This window comes from Pyxicephalus adspersus, chromosome 11 (genome assembly GCF_032062135.1).
Source record: "Pyxicephalus adspersus chromosome 11, UCB_Pads_2.0, whole genome shotgun sequence".
Classification (NCBI taxonomy): domain Eukaryota; kingdom Metazoa; phylum Chordata; class Amphibia; order Anura; family Pyxicephalidae; genus Pyxicephalus; species Pyxicephalus adspersus.
In genome coordinates, this window is record NC_092868.1 from 11,484,808 (window position 1) to 11,497,315 (window position 12,508).

General features: G+C 38.2%; 1 protein-coding gene across 3 annotated transcripts in view; it reads left to right on the forward strand.

Annotated features, from left to right (window-relative positions):
• Positions 1–749: 749 nt before the first annotated feature.
• LOC140340503 (cell adhesion molecule CEACAM16-like) overlaps positions 750–12,508 on the forward strand; it is a 24,164-nt gene continuing 12,405 nt past the window's right edge. Inside the window, exons 1-8 of one of the 3 annotated variants that reach the window (XM_072425760.1) lie at positions 750–994; positions 1,440–1,790; positions 4,090–4,344; positions 5,875–6,126; positions 7,280–7,417; positions 9,533–9,612; positions 9,932–9,961; positions 10,966–11,344. In XM_072425760.1, the coding sequence (XP_072281861.1) occupies positions 949–994; positions 1,440–1,790; positions 4,090–4,344; positions 5,875–6,126; positions 7,280–7,417; positions 9,533–9,612; positions 9,932–9,961; positions 10,966–10,977 (1,164 nt within the window). In that variant the 5' untranslated portion in view covers positions 750–948 and the 3' untranslated portion in view covers positions 10,978–11,344. Of the gene's footprint in view, positions 995–1,439; positions 1,791–4,089; positions 4,345–5,874; positions 6,127–7,279; positions 7,418–9,532; positions 9,613–9,931; positions 9,962–10,965; positions 11,345–12,508 lie in introns of those variants that run through there. The other 2 variants (XM_072425761.1, XM_072425762.1) reach the window with 2 other exon arrangements.

Consider the following 12,508-nt stretch of genomic DNA (forward strand, 5'->3'; position numbering starts at 1 on the left):
AAGATGGAAGGTTTCTGTGATATCGGTACGGTGCTATTTTACATCTGGCTCAGCACACTTGGGTTCTATTCAGTTTGTTATGTGTATTTTGTTTATAATTGGAGTTTATTGTAATGGAACAAAAATTATTTGACTGTAATACTGCAACTATTGTACATTCTGTAAGTTTTTGGTATGGAAAATGATATAAAATCAATAAAAACAATAAAATGTTAAAAAAAAAAACTAAACATTTTGCATTCGATCACTATATGGTTTGTGCACTTAAATTATTGTGGTGTGGGGTAAAGGGCACTTATTGCTAGAACAGGGGCAGTTTAACATTTAAATACATTGTACCAGTGAAATCAGGAAATAATGTATTGTAGGTCACACAGACCACAGGAGGCCCAAATTTTTTGTTAACAATATTTTTTTAAGGGGTTTGTAATTAACTTACAGAGTTAGTGGACATTGCCTTTAATGCAAATTGATAACTTTTACAATATCAATTTTTTACAATAAATACAATAACAATTGGCTATTATAGATTTGGCAAGTTTGAGTAACATTTCAAGTTGAGTTTTTCATCTTATCCTCACTATTTAGGACAAGACAACCCCATAAGGCCATGGAATATAAGCTCTCAAAATTGATTTGCTTAACAGTAGCTCCTAATAATTTTAGTTTGCAGAGTGCTGACTGTGCAGTATTGCATTACTTCCCCTTCTTCTCCTACCATATACTGGGCTATACAGTACACTGGAACACACAAAGAGCCAGACACACAGAAGAGAAAACACGTCCTGCCTGAGATTTTTAGATATAGAATATTCCGGGTTTTAAACAAAGGTATTTACTAAACTGAAAGTGACACCAAGGACTGCCAGGGAAAAGGAGCTTTCAGAAATAGCATGAAGAAAAACTTCATTGTTTGACTTCCATGTCTGAGTTTGTGAACTAAAGAAAATGATCACCAAGACACATTCCTATTGCTTCTATTTTATTTTGTCGGGTAAGAATAGCAACTGATATACCAGCAATATGTAGCACATATATGTGTTTTTGTCCTGCTTTTATGTGATTCTAAAGCGTACCTGTCATAGGTGAAATGTAGGCATTGTCTTTGCTGATAGCTTTAAAAAACATTAGTTGTCTCATTAAAAATGTGACCATCACAAACTAGGCTTATAAAATCTAATATGTTTAAATGTTAATTGCAGAGTTGGGAATTTGGGGGAAGCCGTAAAAGGCTGAGAGGAAATAGTAAGGCTTAAGTAGTCTCCTATATAGAGGTCCAGAAGCAGATGCCCCCTCTCTTCCAGCCTCGCTAATATTACATTACAATAAATGACCTACACCATGTTTTTACATTGATTTACATTTCTCATGTCTCAGTTTATTTTATTTTCACATTTTTATCAATAAAAATATTTATTTATTTTCATTTTCTCTTGCAGTTCTCCTCAGCATGTGGATGGATGTGGCCAGTGGAATGATGAGTATTCAGCCGATCCCTCAGAATCCAGTTATCGGGGGATCTGTCACTCTCAGTGTTATTGGGATTACTGGGAGGATTCAGACATTCTCTTGGTTTAAAGGATCAACAGACGGTAATAATCAATTCCTTGCATATTTCCCTGGCCAGAATCCCCCACTTACTCCAGGACCTCTGTACCACGACAGACTGGAAGCTTTCCCCGATGGATCGCTACAAATCTCCAACCTTAAGAGATCAGATGAGGGAAGTTATATAGTGAAGATACAAGCAGATAAACAAAGTGATATCTCTGTAGACCTAAAAATCTATGGTAAGTATTCTATCATTCAATTACCAGAAACATAAACCCTAACTGTAATTGCTTGATATTTATTGTTCTATTTTAATGATTGATATCTCATTGCAAAGAAATATCTGTACTCCTAACATTGTTCCATATTTAGGAAGAATAAAATATTGAATATTGGTAAATAAGTAATATATAAATAAACACAAGCAATTAAACATCTTCCTAAACCTGTATTAATTGAGAACCAGCATAACTGACAGAAAATGACTGATTTTTTAGAAGAAATGCTACTTTTTATCCTACTTTAATGTCAGTGTTTCCTTGTCACTTCTTTAGCTTGGTCCTATGGACGATATGGATGTGATATGAGTTATATCGATCTGTTTATTTTTACCTTTGGTTTATGCCTTCTGCTGTAGCTCTGATCCCTCCCCATGGGCTCCCCATCACCACAACAATGAAGAGGAGGCCGCAGAGGATCATGGGAGATTGACATCTTCTGTCAAAGAGCGAAAAAAGCATTAAACTGATCAATTAGAACCACTCCCACTGCCCTGATTGGTCACAAGTCACATGCTTTTTTTTCTCTTTTTCCCCCCATCATGTGATGATGTCACTCCATGCTTTTGACAGATACAGGAGGGTCAGCTGAGACTTTACAGCTGAATAGAAGTATTGGGGCCACCAGGCCCCATGTATGAGTGTGACTACACAGATTATAGGGATAATGGGCTGCATATATGGGGGTGACAACACAGATTAAGATGGCAACAGGCTCCACAGATGGGGGTCACAGTGCGGAGTTTAGTGTGACAACAGGCTCCACTGATAGGGGTGAGAATTTGGATAAGGGTGAGAGTGCTAAATAGGGTGTCAACAGGCTCCATGGATGGCAGAAACAACACAAATTGGGGTGACTATGGACTGTGCAGATGGCAGTGACAGTGTGGATTAGGGTGACAAAGAGCTTCAGGGTTTGGGGTTGACAACGTGGATTAAAGTGACAATGCAGATAACAGTGACAACGGATTTCATAAATAAGGGTGACGACAGTTTAGGGTGGCAATGCTGATTAAGGTGACACAGATGAGGATGCCAACATTTTTTAGAATGACACTGGGCCCCATGAGAGTGAAATGCGGGTTGTCACACTTACCTCTTCCTAAGGTGCATGCGTCTCTCTCCTGCATGCTGGCAACTCTGAGCCTGGACACGCCTGCTCTTTCGGATTTAATCAGTATCACCCCTCCCGCCAGTCAATCAGGACATAGCCACTTAATCATCCTTAGCTCAGACACAGCACTCAGCGATCATGCATTATGCCGAGCCCCCAAGCTCTGCTAAGCATTTCCTCCACACCTGCTGTTTAGTTCAGTGCTCTGCTTTGACAATTCTTCTGCCTAATGTTTTGGTACCATTAATCATTCTGCCCCCCTTGGTGTGCCCAAGTATAGCAACCTGGCAGTAACCAGCAGCGCAGAGTGACAATAGGTTCTACAGATAGGGGTGACACTGCAAATAAAGGTGAAAATGCCGATTAGAGTTGCAGATGGAAAAAAAGACCTGAATGAAAAAACTAATGCAGCCATCACATCTAAAGGTGCAAACAAATATATTAAATTAATCTCACAGCAAATGACAAGGACACAACATTTCTGCCAAGACAGGAAAACAGGTATTTTGTTTACTATGCTAAGGTTGAAAGGTGAAAAGAAAAGCAGCCACCACATTAAATGAATATTAAGCTGCAATATATAGTTTTTTCTTTTAACCTCCTAGCGTTAATCCTAAATGTAACTCGGGGGACGGGGGGGGGGGGATTTTAGCTGCAAAAAACAAAAATAAACATGAGTCACACTCAGGGTCGCCAACAACAATAAAAAACCTACCTTACCTTGTACCATCGCATCCCCGGCATCCTGCTCGTATTTTCAGGTCCACGGCACACATCCTCCTTCTTTGATCTTCTCCCGGCGACTGCAGAGCCGTGACGGGAAATTCAAATACTTTTGTATTGGATAAAATACAAAATAACTGTATTGAGTCTAATACAAAGAAATCTTTAAACTATATATAATACATGCTACTGTACAGTTATATTACAGGTTTCACTATTTTTTTTTTTTTTATTTAAAGTTTAATATTAAATTTATTAAATATTGGACATATTTCAGTGAGTTATACCTAAGAATTTGGAATTAGAAGAATGTTTCTGAAAACATGTTTATATAAATCATAACCATATATTATGATGATACATTTTACAATCATGTAAGTTTGGGGTATCTTTTTAATTGACCTTATCTTCCTATATCCACAGAAATGCTTAGTAAACCTAAAATCAAAGCTTCTACCTCACATCCTAAGGAAAATGATACAGTAATCCTCACCTGTACCTCCTTTAATGCGGAGAGTATAGCATGGAGCAGGATCCCCATTGGAGTTACTCTGTCTGCAGATAATAAGACTGTCACCTTCCCCAGGATAAACCGTTCAGAGTCAGGAAGTTATATGTGTACAGCTATAAACCCCGTCGATAAGAAGAACAGTGATCCCATTAAAATACTGGTAGCATGTAAGTCAATATTTCTCTATGATATTATCTACTTTATTAAAGTATATGGTGTGTGTCATTTCCAAACATTGTTTGCCACCTTAGGCCAAATATAGATGGGCTGTGAGGTTGTAGTACAGATATCGTTTCCTTGTGCCCAGGAACTGTGCCCATTGATGAAACATTGCATGTATCGTCACACCATTGGTCACCCATAGAGAATAAATATGGGTAGTAGTTAGTGATTCGGTATTGCCCACTTCCACTGTCTTTGAGATTACTAGGGCCATTTGGGTGGGTTGCTGGCAAGGTGCAAACCACTGGAAACTAACAGAGAATGTCTGTTTTCACTTCACCCATTCAAACTTAACCTCTTTTAGTTTGAAGTGCGTAAGAATTAAAATTACAGTTCACATTTTTACTTTTTCCCGCTTAGAAGATCTTCCTTCAGGCCTTAAAGGCCTTGCTGCTCCAGACACCCATGTGTAGACAAAGTAAAGCTAAATAACAGAGTAAATCAAGTGCAGTCTTATTCATTTATAATGTAAACTCTTTCCCCTAAGATTAATGGGGGTTGGTTAAGAGAGCTTGCCTTAAGCTAAGTTAGCCCTACAGCTGCTCTGTAAACACAAGCCATTTAGCAATGTAAGCATGGGTTTACACTTCCATCTATTAACCATGGCAGCTAGTCTACAGTATGTGAGGATCCAGCTAACTATCTAGGCAGCCAATTGAAGCCTGTACTGCACAAAGAAATCAGGAAATTGCCTTTTCTGTATGGGAAGTGAAGCTGTGGCAACAGGCACCTTGGTGGACCCTGAACCAGAAGTAAGTATTTTTTTTTTACAGTTGGTGGTCAATGGTGTACCAGCACACCTTAATCCATTTTCAAGGTAAGTTCCATTCTAAGTTCATCTGCTGTTAGAGAACTGTCCCAGAGAAAAGTCCTAAAATATGAGATGCCTGGGGTTGGTGGTAATTCTTTAGACTAGGGGTCTGCAAACTCTGGCCTTACCGCCTTAATGCCGGCCGACAACCTGAAGCCCTGGAGCTGGACCTGGGTTACCGGCGGATTGGCCTGGGGCATCAGGAACTACCAGAACCACCAAGCTCCAGTGTCGCCCCCTTGCAGTGGCTCCCCTATTTACCACGGCCGGCATTGATACTTCAGCCGTCACGGTAAACAGGGAAAGCTCCTGAAGGTAAATCCTCTCCTCCCCAATGCATACGGAGGGGAGGGATTTCACTTCAGGGGACGCTCCCTCATGATGGGTGGAGCCATTAGGGTGGGTCCAGCCTAGTGTGTTCCCACCCACCCCATAAATGGCCTAGTGGCTATAAAACTTTGCCGATCCCTGCTTTAGACCATATGCATTACAACCCCGATTACATTTAGAGATAAAAAATTCCAACTATGACTTTCTATTGTTTTATGGACATTGGAAAGTTGTTTAAAAATACATGCGTCTGATATTCCAGAGATTTAGTGTTCTTCTTCAACTTCCTACTTCAATCCTGATATTCTAACACTGGAATGTTTTGTATTTTCAGATGGCCCAGAAAATGTGAAAATAAAAGCACTGTCACTTACAGATTCTTTAATTTCATTAGAATGTTCTGCTGATTCTGTCCCAGAAGCCTCTTTCCATTGGACACTGAATGGGACAGATATAAATATCAAACAGAATTTATTCAAGGTAGATCAAAAGAAGGCTGAAAATAAAGGGACTTACACATGTGTGGCCAAAAACTCAGTAACACAGCTTACTGCTACTGAATTTAAATATGTGGATATAACTATTGGTAAGTGTATTACCGTGCGGCCCATTTTAATATAAATTGCTAACAAAGCGTTGTTTTCTTTCATATGACTAAGTATAGATAATTATATTATGAAATGCAAAAAGAAGATATGCAGTAAGATGATGAATACAAAAAGCCTTAATAGTCCTTTAGGCTAAAACAGTTAACTACTTCATTTGTTTTTTGGAGGGATTACTTTCTGCAAGTATGCTTAGTGACAATTAGTTATCAGTAGTGAGTATCAGCACTTTATAGTGGGTATCCAGAATGACTTACAGAGTTCAAACTTGCGATTCTTGTCCATTTACGATGTTTTTCCTAATGCGAAAGACATGTTCACAACAGTTAATTCATTGTGATAATATTGTGAACCCCCAGAATCCACGTACATATACTTTTAAAATAACTCTTGTTGATGAGGGTTTTATTTTTTTTCTCATTATTCATTACCAGATTGTCCAATATTGTCTTTTCCGCACTCCATATACCCAGTAACCTTATCAATGGGTTTATGGGGTGTTTAAACCAAAACTGGCTGACCACGATTTAGGGTAGTGCTACATACTGGATTTATGAAAACATGTCACTTATCTACCTCAGTGTTTCTCTCGTGCATCTTTTACAGTAATACAAGCCTCTAGATTAGGTAGGCGAACTCACACACGGAATACTATTAAACTAAGCAATAAGTATTGTGCATAGAGCCAGAATATATTCAATCTATATATAGACAAATTGTGATTTTGATCCATCAATTATTAAAACAACTGAAATCCAAGCATTTGAAGAGGTGGGCCAGAGAAAGTGATGCTGGTTTAGAAAGAGTTGGATGGCACTACATATCCTCTTTTGAGGAAGTAAGGAAGACTCTAAATGACCTACTTTAGCTTCTTATTGACACTGTGAAAAGCTCACAGTGTGCAGTGAATATAGACCATGCATATTCAATAAAGGAGAGGTGCCTATGTGCAAGCTAAGCCTAGAGCTGAGGAGGGGAAGGCTCGACCATCTGTCAGATTTTCTTTTTCTGTCTGTGCCCTTGTTGCATACTTTCCCTTCTTACTGTCTCCTGATAACATTGTCAGTAGGCAAGAAGTAAGAAATGATTTTCTCCTTGACATTTAAATGTATGTTTGTTCTGTTTATCCCACAGAATTACCAGTGAGTGAGACTATGTGCCCCTCTTTCAATGGAATTGACAATGGCATAATTGCTGTGATTGTTATTGCAACAGTTATTGGAATTTTTATTCTTGAAGTCATCGTGTATTTTGCAATAAGGAAAAAGAAAAGTATGTATTTGTATAAATTGTAGAATATTTGTGTTAGAAGATGCTCATCTGTCTGGCGACTCCATGCTGTGCACCATCGCAGTAAGAAACACTGTTTGTTCTGTCCAGACATGTCATTTGCAGCAGCCAGCAGAACTAAGATAGCAGCAGCCCCTGCTTCCCTTTAATCATGCAGCCTGATGTATTTATGGCATCCCCAGCATCCCTTGTTAGGCACAGCTAAAGGGGATTCTAGAGGCTGGTCAGCTCCTGATTCAGCCCTGCACTGCTATTGGCTGCTGGGACTTTAAAGCCTCTCTGCTCCCAGTCACAAGTGCCTGTTGTAGTATATAGCTGGGCTAATCTGTGCTGAAGTGTGTTTCCGTCTGATTTACTGTTGCTGACCTTGCCTATTTCTGACCTATCATTTGTATGCAGCCTGGACTGACCTTTTGCCTGTGACCCTGACTCTGCTTCTGTTTTGCACTTGTATACTTCATTTTCTGTGTGTGACCTCTGCTCTGTATTCTGGACTTGGCTTTGTTGGAATATTGGTATTGCTTTATCTGTGGGGTTCTGGCTTGCTGCCAGCCCATTCCCAGACACCATCCCTTGCGCAGTAAGTCCTGGGGGCAACCGAGTGCATCCAGTCCCCAGAGGCTGAGTGGGGGCTTGCTATAGACGAAGACTGGGGTGTTAAATTGGGGGAATGGTGTCTGGTGAGGCTGGTGCTGACCAGGGCCTTACATATTGTTTCCATGTTAGTTACCAGTTCAATACAGCATGCCACTCTACCTGATATTTATATCTAATATCTGTATCTGATCATTTCCTCAATGCCTGTAGCAAGGGACCCTCATCAACTACTCAGGGGGCTCTGGTGTTGAGCCCAACAATGGAGAGGACTTACAGTTGAGTAATGAGTAATTAGCAACCTCAAAGAGACTCACAACCCACCCATTATCATTCTGGTAATTTCCCTGTCTGCAACCAGTCATTTAGATCTCATGTAAAATTCATCATTAAGTTTACTTTTTCTAAATCCTTTAAATTTGCAGTGCCTAAAGAAATATCTGGTGATGCTTCTATGAAGGTTACTTTCAGACATATGTACTTCCTTATGTAGTGTGACATTGGTGTCCTAACTTTGTTCTATTTTCATATTATCAAATGCCACTCTGATGAAGACTACAAGTGGTCCCATAGTGCAGGCATGATTCTCTGATCAGGAATCTGACAAAGATGAATGATTTGCAGCTGATGCTTCAACAAGTAGAGAGAAAGTGACTATAGGAGGCTGTATTAGATCATCAATGCTGAAATATAAGGAAAGATAACGAGACGTGTAAAGAATATTTAAAGCAGACCTAAACTTTTTACTTGCCAGGCTAGCAAGACAGAATAGAAACAAAGAGCCTCCTGGGAAACCTACTTAAGGCTTTCCAGTAGGCTGCTGGCTTCTCCTTCTGTGTGTGCACGATCTGGGGCAAACACAGAAGGGAATTGGTATTACTTTCACAGGAAACAAATGCCAATCTCACACATGCGCAATCCACATTCCCCTCACCTTACAGATACATCACATAATTGCACACCAGAAGACCGAAGATGGAGGCGCCCAGGACTTCTTCTGCACCAGGATGAAGATGGATAGTGGGACGGCGCGGGACCCAATTGAAGATGTGTCCAGCGGGATCGAGTGATTTGAGGATAAGTAGGTAAGTTTATTTTTTATCTTTAGTTTAGTTCCACTTTAACTTTAAAAAAGAATGTTTACGTTGCACAGAACTGTAGCAAATCTCCAGTTAGGGCTTACAAGTCAATCTAAACCCTCTTTTTTACCCTTTATTTGTGGTCAGAGCTAAAATTTATGTTTACTGATAGGGCTGGAGATTGAGAGAGAAGATGCAATGCTAGGGGGACACTGCACTGAAATATATATTAGGGAATCAATAAACTAGTATCTGTCAAACAATAATCATCAAATATGTGTTTTCTAAAGGTATGTGTTTGTTGGGGGGGGGTCCTTTTTGTATCTTGATTTTAGTTTCTAGGTTCAAAAAGGTTTTTTTTTTACACTGAGACATTCTTGGTCGCCTTGTATTTAATTTTATTTTGAAAATGTTATTTTTACAGATAATCCAACTGGTTCAGTCTATGAAAATGTACTTATTCCTCAACAAAGGAAACATAAAATGACCTTGCAAGCATGTGCGGTAATGTATTCCTTTCTATGAATATATATTTTCCATCTGGTATCATATACTCTGCAATGTAATTTAAGGTATGTCAGTTATAAAAGGATGATCATTTTTTTAAACAACTTATTTGTTTTAATATATATACAGATTAGTAGGGAAAGCCATACTCCGGGTTTCTTAGTTTGGTGTCCTTGGAAAGACATTTGTAACAGCAAAATGGTGTAACTATCCAGCTTGGTGCATTAGTTTACTTGATTACTAATATTAAGGATTTTTATATGATATTCCTTTGAATGATTTAATAGTTGTTTCAAACATTTTCTTCTATATGCAGGCAAATCAGACACAAGAATCTAACTATGAGGTAAATAAACTTTTTTTTAAAATTTTATAAATTATATATGCTAAGTGTTAGCACTGAAACAATCATATGGCTGCCATCACAGTTCATGTCAAATAGTTTTTGGTGTGTTGGCTGGACTGTATAGCAGGACATTGTACTGGGGAGCTCATTGTAACACTAACATCATCCATAGGAGGAAGGTATGCAGATAGTTAAAGGAAGATTGCTTTAAAAAAAGGATATATGAAAAAACATATTTTTATAGCCTGGATGCCAGTGCCTACTTGATAATAATGCAAGGGCCAGCAGAAAGAACCACCGTGCAGAGGGGGACCTGGAATGTTTACAGTGTTAGCAGAGGATAGTATTAGTTTATCATTATATTGCACAGTTTTTTTTTAAAGAGCAATATCGTGTCCTAAAATGTAGGTAATATGTATTCAATGTTATATCAAAACACAATGGGTATGATTTATTTAAGCTCTCCATGGATGGAGAAGATAGTATGTCATATGAGAACCTGTAATAGATCTAATCCAGGACTGAACACATTTGCCAACTAATTGCAAATTATTTAAAAAAAAATCCATTCCAGTTTACTAGATTACCCGTATTCTCCCATGATAATAAAAGGGTGTGAGCTTCAATAACAAAGTACCATTTGAAGCCTCTATTCATCATCAGGCATAAAAGAATGCTTCTAGTATCCCAAAATTGAAAGTGATCAGTCCAGTTTATTTTAATGTTCTACCTTCTGGCGCGCTTTAATAGACCTAATGAGAAAAATATTCTGTTTCCATTGGTGGTTATTATAGAGTTAAAGTAAAATCAAACTAGGTTAGTGCAGACAGAATTTATCATGATACGATGGTGACAGAGAGTGTATGACACTCACTAATGAGTACAGACATAATCTGCTGTATTCAATGACATTTGTATTACAAAGAAGAATTGGTATTAGTTTTAAATAAGGTCATTTTTTATACTTTTTTTGTAATGTTTTATATATAATTATTTGTCCTTAGGTTTCCCTATAACCGTTTTCTGATGCAGCATGTCATACAAGATGTATCTTCATCCACCATGAGAGAGGACAATATTTTCCACATAAACCTCCCCTACTTCTCATCGGACTTTTCTCAGCGTCCCTAACCTCTGACCAAATCTGGCCATACGCTAGTTACTGTTATTTAATTTCTTTTGATTAAGAAATGAGGCAGCAAGCACCCAGTTGTGAATGAAGTTTTTGTTGTGGTTGTCTAAAATCTAATTGAAAAAGTCAGTAAGGATACAATAATCTTTGTATTTCCCTTGTAGAAAACTGATTTTATTGTATGGAATGTTTCTAGTTTTTCTGTAAATTTAAACTGAAGCATATTAGAGAAACATTGCCCAAATTACAAAGGTAACTGCTTTGGTTTTAAAAACACATTTCATGATTATAATTATACCTATATATTATTATATACTATATACCATTATATTATAACTATAGTTGGAACAAAAACCACATGCCTTTTATGTGGGCCATTCTTCTATATATCTGCTTGATAATTTACGGTTTTCCAGGAAAAAAAAGAACCCAGAAAATTGTCATGTGCCTTTACAATGCTTTTTTCTTGAATATACCTGAACTTTCATTCAGAGAAAAATGACATGCTTAAAAAAATGCTTTGGCCATGTTCCCATAGACATCCTGACCCCCCAATATTTTTTACAATACAATGATTAAATTATAAATATACTACGAAATTATACCACTGAAAAAGTATTTTATTTTATATTTTTAATAATATGTTAAACTACATAAAATAAAGTAATATATAATGTGTTATAGTAAAATTTATTATAATAGGCATTGGGGAGCCAACAGTAAAATAAGTGATAGCAATTTATCCTATTTATAAATCAATGGATCTGACGTTCATTCGGGACGCCATCAGCAGGGGTCAGGGACGACTGCTGTATAGGATTCGGTCAAAACAGAGGTCTTGCAGCTACCTAGTAAAGTCCAATGGGTGGTTTCCCTTTCTGCCCAGCTGGCTGTCAATACACTGTTTAGTCTAGTCCATGTGAGCAAATGGCACTTGCAGCACATCCTCACCACCAGGCTGAACAAGTTTAGTTCACATTGCTGCAGTACTTTCGCGCTTCCAGCGAGCCGGTTTAACATGGTCTGGAGTCGAGTGCGCTCGTACACTCGCCTCCTCACTGCCAGCCGGATTCCTGCCTTGATAATAATGAGCAATAGGGGTCGCGAATCTGCTAATTAAGGCGATTAGATTTCAGCTGCGCGATTAAGGAGGATCTAAGCACAATGGTGAGATCATAGCAATTAATTAGCGCACACCTGCTCTCTGTTCTGTGCTTATCTACAGTCCTTTACAGGTCAATTAGAATCTTTAATGCTTCATTAGATTTCAGCTGCGCGATTAAGAAGGATCTGTTAAGCTCAATGGTGAGATCATAGCAATTATGTTGCTAAATAATTAATTTATTGTTACATTTGTTGCACTGTTTTTATACTTTTTGGTTTGCTTTGCAACGCTGCAAACTATATGAGATCAA